Source organism: Poecilia latipinna, unplaced genomic scaffold, assembly GCF_001443285.1.
Source record: "Poecilia latipinna isolate Pla-1442-1.1 unplaced genomic scaffold, P_latipinna-1.0 Scaffold1047, whole genome shotgun sequence".
Taxonomy (NCBI): Eukaryota; Metazoa; Chordata; class Actinopteri; order Cyprinodontiformes; family Poeciliidae; genus Poecilia; species Poecilia latipinna.
Genome location: NW_015113663.1, coordinates 43889 through 60376, shown reverse-complemented (window position 1 = coordinate 60376; position 16488 = coordinate 43889). Strand labels below are relative to the sequence as shown.

The following is a 16488-nucleotide window of genomic DNA, read 5'->3' as shown; positions in this document are numbered from 1 at the left end:
CATTGCTGGCCTTATGAACTTTCGTCTTTTATTTCCATTTCTTGCCCTCCTCCTGAAGCCCCTCCACTAACCCTAGTTGGGATGTTTTTTCTTTGTATTTTTTTTTTTCAAATATAAAAAAATGTTTTGTTTTTTCTCTTAAAACTCGTCATTCATGCTTTTCTCCTTTAATGGCATCTGAAAATACATACTTTTTGCCCATATGGTGGCACTGTTGTCATTTCTATAAGAAACTATTATACTTCTTAGTTTGACATCAAACTAAAGTGATGAAGCAAAACTGTGAAATAATACAGTTTAATAAATTATTCTGTGCGATTGCTGATTCTTGTGTTTCATGAGTTTTAGTTGCACATAAAATGAGGAATAACACCAGTAAAAGATTTAGCCTGAAAGTATGTTAACATAAAGGCTGCTTAAAATATTGTCTGATTTGTCATTTTAAAAATGAATTATTTTTAGTAGTTTATTTCCTCGTTTTATTTTACAAAAAAAATATTATGACAGATGAGACTGCGATGGACTGGTGACCTGTCCAAGGTGACCCTGCCTCTCACCCGTTGACCTCTGAAGATGGGCACCAGCACCCCTTACCACACCACTAGGGATACACGTGTAAGATGATGGATGGATGACAGATGAGAGAAAACCACAGCTGTTACTCCACATGAACCACCGAAACAAACCGTTACACAGGCACTTTTTGATTGTAGGTTTTAAAAAGTAACTTTCATTTTTAAACAGTCACTGAGGAAACTGTAAAATGTGACCATTTGTACAGAATGCAGTCTTTCCATACATCCTGGGTATTTTGCTCTTTGCCATTTTGTACATTTGCAGTTTTGGTGGTTTCATATCTAATTTTATGTTCTGACGATTCAGAATCCACTGGCTTAACCAGGGTTCAGAAACACAGTCAGTAGAAATGAGATGTAAAGTCTTCATGAGATCATAGTGTTAAATTCATGAACATATTTAGCTCCCAGAAAAACAAACTGATGCACAATAATAAAGTACATGTGTACTAAACGGAATTAGGAAGACCAAATGGGACATAAATAGGCAAACTGACCTGCTCCACATTAGTATCACAGTATTAGTATCACAAAACTCATGGAAATGTTCCAGTTATTGTTGCAGGTTAGCTGGTTATGTATTCATGAGTTATGAAACTTAACCGAAATAAAAAGAAACAACAGAACACAAGGGAAAAATCTGTTTCCCACATTGCTCATTATGCCACTTAAGTAAGGCTTTTTTTTTTTTTTACTTCAGTATCTGTAAAAATGATAAACATACAATCAATTGTGATTTGTTTTTCCATCAGCTCTACTCTTTTTTTTCACATCTCCATGTTTGCTGGTTACACTGAGCCCAGCTCATGACATAGTCTTGATAAGCAGGTGTTCTCTGGCGGAGACAAACCGAAGCATCCATTCTTCTCACTGGCTGCATCTCTTGACAGTTCATTGAAGGGCTTGTGTTGTTGAACATCTCCATCCTCTGTTAGGCTGCTCTCTTGTTCTTCCTCCTCCTCATTGTCACTTCTCTCATCTCTTGTTAGCTGTGACACAGAAAAGTTTAAGGGAAAAAAAATAATTAAACTTTCAAAGTTAGAAATGCTGTTCCTCAAGGTGTGAGACCTATGGCTAAAGTTAATTGAGGGGAACGGTTTACCTGTAGAAGAAATTGCCCCAGATTTACTGAAGGGAAGTACAACAATGATTATATTGCTGTGACGTGCGGTCCCTGTGGTTTATAGTACAACCTCCCCTGTGGTTTGCACTATAAAGTACCTATTTTCCATTTAATTTAACCAAATCTGATGTTTTTTTCCTTCAAAATCACTGAATTTTCGCATTCAAATGCTTGGAAGCGAAGCCGGTAGCGAGCTGAGCCTCACCTGGGATTGCGCAACCTCTCGCTAACTGCACCGGTTGCTATGAGAGCAGGCTCCTCCTGTCCTTACGTCGCCAATAAAATGCTTAAAAACATTTAACGTATGAACTGATTTTCCATAATTTAGCTTATGTATTTAATGTACTGTGTTTTTATTATCACTAACTGTGTGTGTAACGTGTTTCGTGTGCTGAGGAGCGATCATAAACGGCAGAGAACAGATTCGAGGTGAGGCAAGCAGTTCTCCTGCCTTATGGCAGGGGGCGCTCATGAACCCAGACATTGTGACTCCACAACTGCAGAGTAAGAGACGGTAACAGCGTGCTAGCCATATAGTAGCTGCACTGATACGGAGAACGAGAAAGACGTGGTTTTGAGTTGTACTTTAACGGTTTCTCCCTTTGGTTTTAAGCACAGCACGAAATTAATTATATCTACATGTCTAAGTTTGATTGAGAACGGAATTATTCTGCGGTGGCGGCGCGGCTGAGCATCACATGTTAAAGAATAGTCTTTTATCCCTCCAGCATTGTACGCATGCGCGAAATTTCCTTATGTAAACCATAACATACAGGGGGTCTAGATTTGTCGGTGCCTCACCAGCTATGAACCTCACCGCACGTCACTGTTCTATTGGTATGTTTTTGTTATCTTAAACAAATAGGGAAAACATACAATTATAATGAACTTATGATATACCATAGGTATGTATAGATTCAAAGTCAGTCAAACACTAAGCTTGGATAAACCTTCTTGTAGACCTAGATCCATTAATCTCCTGGCACTTCATGACTCCATTCTGTAAGGATTCACAAAGCTACTATTAGATTATAAATAGGTTATTTATAATCCTTTTATAACTAGGCACAGAAAACTCATACATTTGGTTTTATTATTGCACCAATAATAAAAAGATTCAATTTTAGTAACACAAAACAAGCAAAAATTAATTAAATAAAGAGAGTTAATAAATTCCGTACCATGGGCTCATAAATAAACCATCCTTGGTGAACAAAATATTCTACCATTCTATCATTTCGGTGTAATATCTTCACAGTGAGCCTCAGTTTTCCACAACTCTTGATGGTTACAAAGCATTTGCAGTTAAACTGTAAAGTTTTTTTTTTGTATTTTTTCCCCCAAAATTAAATGGAAGGTCTGACATTGCCAGTGCGATGGTCAATGGACAGTGGCACCTTCGCCTCTATATGAAACCCTACAGTATTGTTTTTCTGTTACACAACCTTTATATGATGTGGCTCTTGTCCAAACTGTTGACCATATGGAGTCCAAAGCTGCATTTATGCACTTCTGTGTTCCATCAACCGCATCAGCAGAGATAAATTTTGAGTTGACGCAATGCACTAACACACACACACACACAAACTGTGAACAACAACTTACTGTGCCAAACAGAAACTTCCTGATCATGCGGAAGATGAGGTAGGCCCAAAATATGTGAAGGAAGAGAAGAACCACAAGCATCACGTTGAAGAAGTAGTAGCCAAAATAGGCCGGGTAGTGATGAACCGGGTAGACCCAGGTACAGTGGATTAACCTGAAGAACAACAACAATTGGCGTGAGTGTTTTCTCCCAGTGTGAACAGTTAGAAAACAGAACACATGAACCAGATCAGCATCACTTATTCATCCTGTACTGTTGTTCACTTATTAACACTGATATTTTTGGTGAGTCTGTAAGGTCTATAAAGCCACTCAGCATTTTATTCACCTAATTTTGGTTTGACGTGTTTTTGTATGGACCTCTGAGTTGTGTTATGTTAGGATTGTGTATAAAAAATAAAATACTTTAATTTGAAAAAAAAAAAAAGTTAACTTTTAAACATCCATTCATCCATCCATTTTCTGTACACTCTTGTCCCTTAGTGGGGCCGGGAAGGTTGCTGGTGCCTATCTCCAGCTAACGTTCCGGGCGAGAGGCGGGGGCACCCTGGGTAGGTCGCCAGTCTGTCACAGGGCAACACAGAGACAGACAGGACAAACAACCATGCACACACACACTCAGACCTAGGGACAATTTAGAGAAACCAATTAACCTGACAGTCAGGTTTTTGGTCTGTGGGAAGAGGCTGGAGTACCCGGAGAGAACCCACGCATGCACAAGGAGAACATGCAAAATCATGCAGAAAGACCGTGGGCCGGAATCGAAGCCAGGACCTTCTTGCTGCAAGGCAACAGCTCTACCAACTGCGCTACTGTGCTGCCCTTTTAAACATACAAAGCATAAAATAATACTAATCATGATATATGTTCTGCACATGAACATATATTTTGATTTGAGCAAATCAAAGTGAAATATCTATTTATTCTACGTAATCATGCAAACATGCAGGTTTGCATCATTTTTGTAGTTGTACATTGGAACTCTTGGAAAAGCTTACCAAAACGGAAAGATGATCAGTCGTGTTACCATAAACACAATGGCAAACGCAACAAAAAGACCATGGCTGGTTTTCTCCCATTTTGCGTAGTTGAATAATTTGGCAGACTGAAAAAAAAAAACAATACAAAACATGAGTTTTAAGCAATTAATACCAATACATGTCTCGTGTAGTTTAATGAACTAACTAATGAAACCATTTATTGTCAAAAGAATTCTCTCTCAAACTATAGTTCCAGACCACTGGTGGTGCATGGGCGCCCCTCAGTGATCGCGAGGAACTGTGCATAAACGACCGCTTATTTGCCGTGATGTGAGCTAAACGTGTGACGCTACAGCTAGCTTACCAAAGGATTATGTTAAAAGTAATAATGGAAAACTGACTTAAAACCATTTTGCAGTTTCAAACATCTTATGTTCAATGTCTTATGTTAAAGTTGTTCTTATACTGAAGATCTTCAACATTTTATGTTGAAGCAATAAAATGCTTCCAAATTTTATTGCTTCAACATAAAAGCAATAACATACGTGTATAGGTGTTGAATATGTTCAATGCCTAAGTTGAATATAAAATGTTTAACATGTTGTTCAACATAACAAAATTAAGCACATTTTTGCTATGAGTGAAGTATTTTTATAATTCACTTCCTAAAAATATAAAAGAATGAACTGCTGACAAAAAAGTTAATAATGTTTGACTTTTTCCCTTTTAGGGAACTAGATCCATGCCGTGGATCTAGTTCTTCATATAATTGTATATGAAGTATTTATTGTGTGAAAGAAAATTGACAGTTATAAAAAGTGTAATACTGTTGATCGTCTTTTTGTATTGTATAGCAAAAAAATACATGAGAAAAAATTAACTAAATTGAGTTGAATTGATAAATTGTTTCATCATGCAAAATAGATTTCAGATTTCAAATTCAAGTAAGCTGCTTTATTTTTGGGGCTTTTGTTATGGCAGGTCATTTTTGACCCGTAGGACAAGGGCAGTAAACAAAATGTTAAGATCCTGCAAGGGTTAAGAGACTAATACTTTCATTTCAGGTTGCATCATATATTGTTATTGGGGGCTGTTTCAGGTTAGGTGGTCCGTGACTGTTTGTTAAATGGGTTAAGTGGTCTTCGGCCTGAAAAAGTTTGAGAAACACTGGTCTAAAGGAACCAATAGACTGGCATGCAATACTGGCATCATGAGACAGTAACCATGGTGTTATGTGCTTCATTATCTGATGCATTAATTTGATGAAGTAGTCTTTAGTTTCTCATTTTAGCAGGTATGTCTTGTTTTATTTGAAAATTCTGATTCCTTCTTACTTCTTGTTTCGGTGCTGTTTTTCTAGAGCTCCTTTCAGATCATCTTTTGGTTCTGTAATCTAGTAAATTCACCTTCATTTGCCAAGTAAATGCACACAAACAAGGGATTTGACTTCAGTTTGGTCTGAATGTACAAACATGTAATCATATTTTACAAACAAAGAATGAGGTTAAATTGGTGTAACTGTTGGATCTCCAGCCATGAAGGATTGAAACTACACAAGGCTGGTTTGGGATCTATTCATCCCACAATGCACTGCACAAACCCACTTTAGCTTGAGTTCCAACACCAGAACATGGAGGGGTTTCAGGAAGGAAACTGTGATGTCATGAAAGCTTAGATCAGGGCAGGAACCAAGATAAACTATATCCCTCAATAGCAAAGATACATAGGATTCTGTTAGTGCATCCAGGACCTATGTACTGTGCAAAGATTTCAAAGTGCATGAATACAGCATGTTATGACTAAAATCTATGGCTTAACAATAATTGTGTATGAACTTATGATCCATATTTCTCACCGACCTCCAGTAAAATATCAGAAGCATCATGGACCAGCATAACCAGGGTTCCCATTCGGATGAAATTTGCACACCAGGAAAATGCCAGAAGGACTAGAGTGGCCAAATGGTGGATGATCTGCTCCTTGAAGTCCTGAATTACAAAAAAAAAGATATCCTTCATTTAACACAAAAATACACAGAGGAAAGGATATCAACCAATAATAGAAATAAAGGTTCTCAGCAGAGAGTGTAGAGAACATTTTTAATTTTCTGCTTTCATTTCAACCAGTACAATATTTTAATCTCCAATTTTTAAAGCTTTCTAACTTTCAGAAAAATGAAAACATTCAGTATTTAATATGCAATTACACATAATTTACATAGAACTCTGAAACTGAGGAACAAAATTGACGTTTTGATCTTTCAGGTGCATGACTCACCTTTCTCTTGACATCAAAAGCAATGCTGCAGAGAAGACAGCCATAAAAGCTCATCTCCAGGATGTAATACCAGTACTGAGAATCCAGCATGGACTGTGGACAGACATGGACAAAATGAAATGGGACATACAAACAAATTATTCCTTATAAATGTGCTCTCCATTTCATTTCCATTCAGTATAACTTCTTCTCATCTTCGAAGGGTTGGGTTTGAGAGGAGTTGCCTGTCTGCAGCAGACAGTGTGTGAGAGACACTCAAACCAAGAGACCGTTTAACCTAACAGTCATGTTTGTAAAAGAAGTGAGAGAAATCAGAGAGAACATATAACTATCCATGGATAGTTAGAACATATAAGTGACATGTAGAAAGAGCACAGGCTGGGATTCAAACCTGTAACCTTCATGCTGCTACCAACTTTTTGTAAATTGGTCACCATATATGAAACAATTACAGATGTTAACATATATAACATCAATCATGGTTTCATATTTGCTTAATTAAATTGTTTTGGGCATGTCAAAGTTCTGGTTGTTATCTGTAAAAACATGTATTAAATAACAAACCTGCTTTGGATAACCTGTCCATACTTGTCTAGAGTCATACAGCCACTCTTTCTGTAAAATATCAACACAAAGAAAATCATAATTAGTCAGTTAATTGAATTTAATTGGGAGTAACTGCTGAAACTGAGTTGTCAGGGCAGTATTCTGTATTTTACAGCCACATAGTGCAAGACTGGCAAACTATGTTATCTTCAGTTGTTATAAAATGCTGAATTTAACAAATATGACTAAAGAAATTTAACTGTGTAATTAAGCACCTTGAAATTAGGCCTATGTCTCTTTAAAAACTCTGCCTTCAGGAAGTTACCACATTTCTCATCTAACATTGACGTTTTTACCAGGTGAGAAGTAATTTGTATGATGAGCTCAGCAGATGTGCGGTTCCACCAGGTGTTTGCTAATTGCTGCTGGCTAGTCTGAAGGAGCTGAGTGGGAGAGAAGTGGGGAGGTTTGTTCTGTAAAGGCAGAAGCTCAAAATCTTGGAAGTTGCAGTTCTGAGGAGGAGCTGCGCCTCGAAGGCGCCTTTAGGGCCAAACGGGTGTTTTGCACAGCTGAGTGGTTGTCATGGAGATTAAAGTATTTATGCTTGCATTAAAGAGTCAAAGCAACACTTATGATGAAGGGTATTAGGGTTTCTCAAAAAAGTCATTTTACATAATACGGGTTTGATACTTACATCATAAAGTGCTGCGATTCCTCCTATAAACGCAGACAGGTAAAAGACAAACCTCCAACTGCAGCAGCAGAAAAAACATTGCATGCACAAATTACATAGCACATTTATGAGTATTTAAGGAAATGATATCATCACAAACACAACTGCACACTTACACAATCAAAGATGACACTATAGCAATGCGGTAACTCCCTTGTTTTCTTGCTAACAGACAGATAATCTTGGTACAATTGGCATAGACAGAACAATGAACTGTTGAAGTGTGCACTTCATGTATTTGAGAAGTTCATTTATTTCAGAATCAGACAGCAAAGTATTTCTATTAAATAAATCCAGGTGCTATGGGATGAAGAACATTAATTTCTCTTCATTTTGGTGATCATTTCAAAATGCAAGATACACTTACTAATTAGAATATTCCATCAGAACAATTAAAAAAAGTACTTTTTAATTGCAGAGTTGTGGGCCTTCTGAAAAGTAGGTCCATGTATTGTTGTACAGTATCTGCACCCAGTGCGCAGTCTGGGCTCCTTTTGCTAAATCAGTGCAATATGGATGGAATCATGAAGGCCAAGTTGTTTTGTTCGTGGCCTTCAGCTTGCTGCATTGTTGTTTCTGGTGTCCCTCATCTTCCTCTTGTCCTGGTCGACAAAGTGGACCAGCAGATTATATTTCCCCTCTTCCTCCAATCCCTGGGAGCTTGATTTCAAAATGAACTAACATTTGTGATGCGCCATGAGAAATCCAGGAACAAGTCGCCAGAGCAGAATAAACACCGATTTTTAAGAAAATAATGATTTTCATAAAGTTTTGTGTTTGAATAGTACATCATACATTTTTTCAGTAACTTACAGTTAGGTTGTTGCAGCAGATTTTATTGTATTAAATCTTCAGACAATGTCCAATTTCAGCTTATAGACTCAATTTGTAGCATTTAATCAAAAATGCTCAGTCTGTGTGATTCTCAAAAGGGAAAAAGTGCAAACAATGTCTACCTTATGAAATTATCAGTCAAGTTTAAAGTTTAGACAACTTTTAAGCCAGGCAAAAAAGTTTGGTCTAAACATTGATGAAATATTATAAATCTAAACTAGCTATATGGTGGCGTTTACTTTATGTCCATCAACAACTTTAACATGGGAATCAGATATTTTGCTCACTGGGCATGTCACAGTGTTAGTTTTATTGAATCACTAACATTTATTTATATTTATTTAGCCGATTAATATTACCTCTTAAACAAGCATCCACACATCCTCACACACAGAAAATGAGTAGTGACCTGGCCTCTCTGAATTTCTTTAGGACTCCAGGATGATCCTGCCTCCGTCTTCTTCGGAACCAGCGTTCAATTTGCCTGACAGGCAAACTGCTTTTCTTAGACAACCCATTAATGTCAGCCTGGAATTAAACACACACAAGCTGAATAAATATGTTTAAAGGCAACATGTTCTCAATCATTTTTGTGTTAACAGTTTATATTTGGGAATCTGAAATATCTCAAAAATACTTTAGTTTGAGTTTCCCAGAGTCTGGATGCATATTAAGAGATTTTCTGTGACATCATTTATGTTTTCACAAATGTGTATTTGCATAGCTGCACCACAGCTCTTAAAAAAAGCTCCAGCCTGTGGAAGCCCAGGGGCCTTAAGGGCCCGGCTAGAAGAAAGCTGTTGTACTGTAAACCTTCAGTGCTTTAAACGAAGCAGCAAGGTTTCATTCGGACACCAGTTGCTAGACTGGTCGTCTTCCAGTTCAAAGTTAGGAATTCAGTCGCCAACCCCACAGCCACAATGTTTATCGGCAAAACAATGACATGAGAGGGACTGCATCTCCATAGACAACAATGGATCTATACCCGGCAACCTGTAGGCATGAGGTGGGCGTTCCTGTGAATGACTCAATCATTCACAAGTAGCATTGCAAGCTAACCTAATTTGTGTGAGGAAACTGGAGTACCCAGAAAAAAAACCAACACATTCACAAGGACATCATGCAAACTCACCAAGCCCTGCATGCTCACAGAATTAGTCAAAATGATTTTGAATAAGTTTTTTTCATGTTAAAGTTTTGTTGGTCTTAAACGTTTGCAAAATTGCTGCTCTTCTATTTTAAACATAACACTATTTCTGAATGATCTTCACAGATGAACTCTTTCAGATGCTGGCTGGTACATTTTTAATTTACTGTTTTACCTGAAGTGGATTTTTACTATGAGTGCTGTAGTAGTTCTCCAGGATGGGGTTGTGTTCTACTTTCAGTTGGACTCGATGTCTGATTCCTGCAGAGACTGCGAGTGGTGTTGCTATCCACCTGCATCACATGAAACACACATTCAGGAGGAGCGTGTCAGTGGAGAAGGATTTCAGCGTGCCATTGTAACAGTGGCTCCACACAAGTGAAATAGTATGTGGACATAATCCTGATTCAGCGTTTCAGTTTTTAACTGTGTCTCTCCTGAAAGAGACGCAGAAGTTGCTGTTATTTTCATGTATTTGATTTCCTTTTCATTGAAAGTACTTTCTGGATCTGGATGCATTTCTATCATAAGAAGCTTGAGCCAATTGCGTCAGATGGCTTTTGTTAAAAAGGAGACATGCTTTTCACCGTCCTGACATACTTGATCAGTAGAGTGTGTATCTTCAAATACAATAACTTAGGCTTCTTTAGATAGGCAACTTCCCCATTGATTGGTATTGTAATTAAACTAGGCTTAATATGTTGATATTAAAAGGGGTTGTATGATAAAATATTTTTTAAAAACCTGATTACAATAAATTGAAGCGTGTGGTTATAACATGACAAAGTGTGAAAAGATAAATAGGAATGAATTTCTTGGCAAGGTGCTGTACTGCATTTTATTTACACATGCAGGCTTATTTTTCTAAGAACCTACAGTAAGTTCTGAGATTTTAGCCCCAATCAAAATTCAGCACAGCCTCGACGGATGATTTTTAGCGTTTTTATTTTCTTTTTGATCTAGATCACCATGAAAACTAAAAACATGTAAATATTAAAATACGAAACATAGGCTTACAATACAAACAACAAAAAAACGCACCTCGCTGCTTTCACTGGAGGAATGCAAATCATTTGCTTTTGTTTATGCAGATATTTGAATCTCGTTGACAGTCGTTTTCCAGCAATTCACAGTAAAATTGACTGCTGCCAGATTTTATAAGGCCTGCCCTGATTGGCTACGGCACCCGATAAGGCCCAAAATAAAACATGGAAAACTACATGCGTCATTAAATCAAAACTAAATATAAACAACCAACAGAACAGTGTCAATGAAAGCACACAAACATCTATAAACAATCTGCACAATTTGAAAATTCACGTTAAATAATTTACAAAATTCACTGAATAATTTACACAATTTATTTTAAACAATTTACAATCCGTTACACTTTGCTTTATACAGCTGAACTATTTTTTAAAGGCCAACACCAAATCCTCAAGAACACAGAGATGTTTGTTCTTTACTCAAGGTGGGAAAAACAAGGACAAAGTTCTTTTTAGCCACTTTACAAGAACTTAAGTACATCAACACCTTGGAAGTTTATATCCCTCCCACTCTACCACACCTCATACCCACATTTCATATTTCTCAGAAACCACACAAGAGGAAAGTTCTGCCCACATAAAGTCTCAAATACAGTTGAATGAAAAGAGTGATTCCTTTCTGTTCTTAAGACTGTGTATTGTCCTTAATAAATGTATAGAGTCTGTCAGTCTTTTAAAACTATATCTAATTCTTGTTCATTATTTTAGAAAAAAAATGCATGCCATACATAACACACATATTGTAATCTGCATGTGAACTCTTACCTTTCAAACAGGTATCTGACCAGTAAAAAGCTGAAGGCATAGGGGACTGTGACATAGAGATGTGAGGCTTTGGCATAGACCCGACCGTCCCCGTCTTCCAAGTCGGCCCAGGACAGCTCAGCAGGCAGCCACAGCTTGTCCCACCAGAACCACTGGTACAGAGTCTCCAACATCTCCTTTCTAAGCAGGCAAAGCAAACAGGGTATGAAGATGAGACAACATACAAAAGAACAGCTTCATTAGAAAATGTTATCATCCAAGTTCCCTATGTACAGACCAACTCACTCCTGAGGTGAACATATAGCTACAAAGCAATCGTGGCATTTTGGAAAGGAAACTTGGAGAAAACACGTGCACAGGGTCCAGTCATTTCTTATTGTGTCTTATTTATTCGTATGGTCTAAGTCAGGGGTGTCAAACTCCAGTCCTCAAGGGCAGCTGTCCTGCAGCTTTTAGATGTGCCACAACTACAAAACACTGGAATGAAATGGCTTAATTACCTCCTTCTTGTGTAGATGAGTTCTCCAAAGCCTTGCTAATGACCTAATTATTCTATTCAGGTGTGGTGCAGCAGAGGCACATCTAAAGGTTGCAGGGCAGTGACCCTCCAGGACTGGAGTTGGACACCTGTGGTCTAAGTGGAATACTAAAAATAAGGTTCCAGAGAGAACCTCCACTAAGCAGTGTGCATTTAAAGATGTGACAATTTCCCTGTACATACAGCCATATTTCCTAAACAAATATTGACCTAATCATCACTCCCTTGGTTTCAAATCCACGCCTTTTTAACAATCGTCCCTCCCTGTCATAGACTCATTCACCCACAGAGAGAGAGAGAGAGAGAGCAGGGCGGGCAAAATAAACAAGGCAAATGCTGACAAAGAAAGCCCGGGTTGAAAGTAACCTGAAACAGGTGCAGATGATAAGGGTGAGCTCATGCTAACCTGGTACCTGTAGCCTTTAGCCTTGTATTAAGGAGCGGAAGCTGAAGTGTTCTCTGACTTATTTGTAGGATCCCAACAAAAAAAAAATCAGGAATGTCAGTTTTCCCTTTCTGCTGTTTTTTTTAAATAACAGCCAGTGTAACATGTGCATGGTTAATAATTAAACTTCCTGCATTTTCTTCATCAATGTCGTACCATGTACAGGGACATCAACAGGATTTCCAAAATTAAGACATTACGACAACAAAGAAATAATGAACCCAACGTTGATAATTTGGAAGTAGGGATTGTTCTGTAGGTTCCTGGTTTATCTCTATCATTGTGTCCTTGGGCAAGACGCTTCACCTGCTGATGGTGCCGCTGAATCAGTGGCAGTGTGAATAACAGCCATTGACCATAATTTATTAGTTTTTCTGCTAAGTCTTGTTAACCATAAACCTCTGTGTTTTATTTTTTCTTAAAAATGTAAAATGTTTATGGATTAAGATCCTACTTATTTTTTTTCCAAGTTATGGTTTATGAGCTGCTTCAATTATTTGAGCTTCCTGGCCTCCTTGTCATCACATTAATCTTTTGCTCCCTTCACAGAAAAATTAAAGTCCAAAACAGTAATATAACTTCGAGCAAGAGAAAACTCATTGGTTTTCAAAAAGTCAATCTTCAACTTAAATCTGACAGGAATGTGAAGGTATTTGGACTTAAAATGTCAGGTTTGAAGGCAACTGATTACACTGGAGTTTATTTAGGGGTACCAGAATAAAGGGGGCTAAACATAAATGCAGACCACAACCTTCAGATTTTCCTGTCTAAGAGGTAATAATAATAAATAGATAAAAAATAAGAATAATAAACTTTATTTAAATAACAGACATTGCACTGCTCAAACATGTCAGAATCCGATGTGCTGTACCATGTTATAGCATAAGATAATTCTCATCTGCAGGGCTTTGGCAGGTTACAAATAGAAATATAATATAATAACATAACAAAGTTGAACACAGCAGCTTATATTCTACTCTCACCACACACGCACATAAAAACACACATACACTCATGAATGTATAAATTACTGCAATGTTAATGGAGACCATAGCCAGGCAACCCACATTATTGATTTTGCTTTGAGCTGACAAACAAAGCTGAGCACACAGTGAGGGAGAGTAACTGCTCATAACAAACCACTGAACCTGAAACTGAAGAGGAAGAAGCTGAAGCTTACTTCATGCCATCATTTGTGACTCCTTTTATTTTTCACTTGGTTCAAACTGTAGTTCATACACAGTTAAAGCATAAGATATTTTTGTTGCATAATAGTGTTATTGTGTATTTCTGCTTAAACCACACCTGTTATGAATGAAGCCAAAAATAATTAAGCGCAATAATTCCACTGTATCACCGCCGATATTATCTCCAGTGAATCAGGAGAAACTCCTGTCAGGAGTGATTTCAACTCTGAGCTCACAGGACAAACCCAGACATTGACATCCTGTTTGTCTCAATCAAAAAGATCTTATTTATCCAAAGTGACCAATGACAGGTTTTTTTACAGCAGTAGGACAAACTTCACAAAACTTTGGGACAGATAAATGAGTCCTCCAGCAACCTGCAGGGCTCAATGTTTCTACAACCAGAGCTACACACACTTAAAAAGTGCAAAAAGTCAAAACAGTGAGTGACGGTCAGATTAAAAATAACATATCAAGGTCAAAGTAAAACAGACTTACCTATCCACTAACTGCCATCAAACACAGAAGGTAAGGGCAGCTGTTTCCACTCCAGGTGGCTGTTTGTGTTTGCTGTGAGAAATGAAGGCTGGCAGGACAGCCCTTTATACCACCCCTCCCCAACACACGCACACACACACACACACACACACGTGCACACGTACACACACACATGCAGATTCCCAGCAGCTAGTTTCTGTATAACGTTTTTTAGGTAACGCCCAGCACAGCTACAATTACCTACGAAGGTCTTTTCCTCCCCTCCAGGAAGTAAAGGCAGGCTGACAAACAGCATCAGGTGTTTTACTGCCTTGAGGAGATCTTAATGTTCCTTTACCAAGTTTCTGATAACTCACAAAATAACAGGTTCCCTCAGAGGAGAGCCATCTAAAGAATAGATGCAAACAAGATCTGAATTAAATTAGATTTTACTTTAGATACAGACATTTACAGGATTTTGTATTTCTAAAATTACACAAATGGATAGGCTGTTTGCTAATTGTGCTCATAATGTTGAATAGCCCAGAACCGAGGCAGGATCCTCCAGACACGACTGTAAAAGCATCTTGCATTCAGACAAAGCTCTTCTTTCCCAGTTTCTCTAACTTGATCTACACTCTGTTCAGACATATTATGCAAAACACCTAAAAAACAAGGTGTTGCACTTACAAAGGTGTTCAAATAGTAAATGTACTTTAACATTTAAGCCAGACACAAGTCTCTTTAATCAGTCTATTTTGTGCATCAGTCACTGAGATACAACTATTGTTTTCTATTTTCACTCCATTAAAAAAAAAAAAAAACCTTGGGCATGGTCTCATTAGCATCCATTAAAGACGTTGATGTTAAACTTGCAGAGGTTTTCAGACAGGAAGTAAACTGGAACATTCAGCCAGGCAGCCATTTCTTAAACCTGTCTATTTTATGTTTCTTTCTGTAACATAAAGTTCTTTTTCCCTCAACTTTTTCTAACTACACTTAAACACTTTTTTGGTCATTTTCTTCTTAATCTCTAAAAACATTGATCACCTTTGTAAACTCAAATACTCAAATACACACAGTAAGCAACCTGGAGTAGGCATCACTTTCTGAAAGGTGCCCACTTTGTATTCTCCCAGAGATAAACCTCTTTGTTCTCCAGTTTGATCTAATCCCATTTAAATATTCCTAACAGACATGTTGTTGTTCATACAACTAAAAATGATGTATTTGAGCTTATAACGGTGATCAAAGATACATTAAGTTAGGCATAATTTTAAGAGCCTGTTTTATATATTTCTCCCTGAGTTGAAGCTTTTTTTTCCCTTAGTTTGTTCTAACCCTGGCATGTTCTTGTTAAAAAATGTCCAAAATAACTCTCTTTGAGCCTACAAAGGCAGTTAGACAGTAAAAAACCTGGAACATTCAAGCTAGGTATATTAATTTTTGTGCACTTCTCACTGAGATAAGGCAAGGTAAGGTAATTTCATTTATATAGCACATTTTCAGCAGCGAGGCAAAAGTGCTTTACATTAATTAAAAAGGAAATACAAATAAAATAACAAACCAAAGCAAAGAGCAAAAGAAGAAAAATAATCTAATAATGTTGATCCAAAGTATATAAACTAGATACTCCTGTTCAGGGTTGCTAGATAAATATAGGTAAGTATCCTCTGGTCTAATTCCTTTTCTGGGTTGGAAGAATAGGAGTCCAAAAAGTAGTTGCTAAAGTAGTTTTTTCTGGATTCTAAGTTTGTTCTGTTCTGGGTTTCTAGATAAGCATAAGTAAGTAAGTAAATATCCTCTGTACTTTCTAAGTATGTCCAAATTTTTAAAAGTAAATGTTCCTGTTCTGGAAGTAGTTTTTTCTGGATTCTATGTTCGTTCTAATTCCTCTTCTGGATTGCTAGATAATTATAAGTTAATGAGTATCCCACAGTTTCTAAGTAATAATAAAAACTAAATGTTCCTGATCTGGAAGAATTTTTTTTCTGGATTCCAATTTCATTTTAATGTTTTTTTAATGTTTTTTTCTGGGTTACAATAATAGGAGACTCTCTGCATAATAACCTAAAATGTAATTCTAAAAGTATTGGTCCAAATAGTGAGCACTCCACAATTTCTGAAATTACTAATAAACTAGAGTAATCTAAAAAGTAAAGTATAAAAAGTAAAGACATATTTTACTAAAGTATAGTAAAATATGTCTT

General features: G+C 37.2%; 1 protein-coding gene across 6 annotated transcripts; it reads right to left on the bottom strand.

The window, feature by feature from the left end:
- Positions 1-703: 703 nt before the first annotated feature.
- cers3a (ceramide synthase 3a) lies at positions 704-14401 on the bottom strand. Of its 6 annotated transcripts, none has more exons than XM_015051482.1 (11): positions 14300-14401; positions 11632-11811; positions 9996-10113; positions 9083-9201; positions 7801-7858; positions 7125-7175; positions 6561-6653; positions 6143-6271; positions 4302-4408; positions 3304-3457; positions 704-1564 (listed from the first exon to the last, which is right to left on the bottom strand). In XM_015051482.1, exons 2-11 carry the CDS (start codon positions 11802-11804, stop codon positions 1364-1366), a joined length of 1203 nt encoding a protein of 400 aa, XP_014906968.1. In that variant the 5' UTR covers positions 11805-11811; positions 14300-14401; the 3' UTR covers positions 704-1363. The 6 variants fall into 6 exon arrangements, with proteins under 6 accessions (XP_014906968.1, XP_014906965.1, XP_014906971.1 ...); XM_015051479.1 differs by lacking the exon at positions 14300-14401 and adding an exon at positions 12380-12488; XM_015051485.1 differs by lacking the exon at positions 14300-14401 and adding an exon at positions 12132-12153.
- Between the last annotated feature and the right edge of the window lie 2087 nt (positions 14402-16488).

Bases quoted from the DNA above. Each gene is read 5' to 3' on its own strand.
- cers3a (XM_015051478.1), bottom strand. From the start codon at position 12,001: ATGACTGGACCCTGTGCACGTGTTTTCTCCAA. The intron at 9,202-9,995 runs GTAAAACAGTAA...GTTTAATTCCAG, and splicing joins ATAGTAAAAATCCACTTCAG to GCTGACATTAATGGGTTGTC. The intron at 7,859-9,082 runs GTCACTACTCAT...CTGCTGCTGCAG, and splicing joins AAGAAATTCAGAGAGGCCAG to TTGGAGGTTTGTCTTTTACC.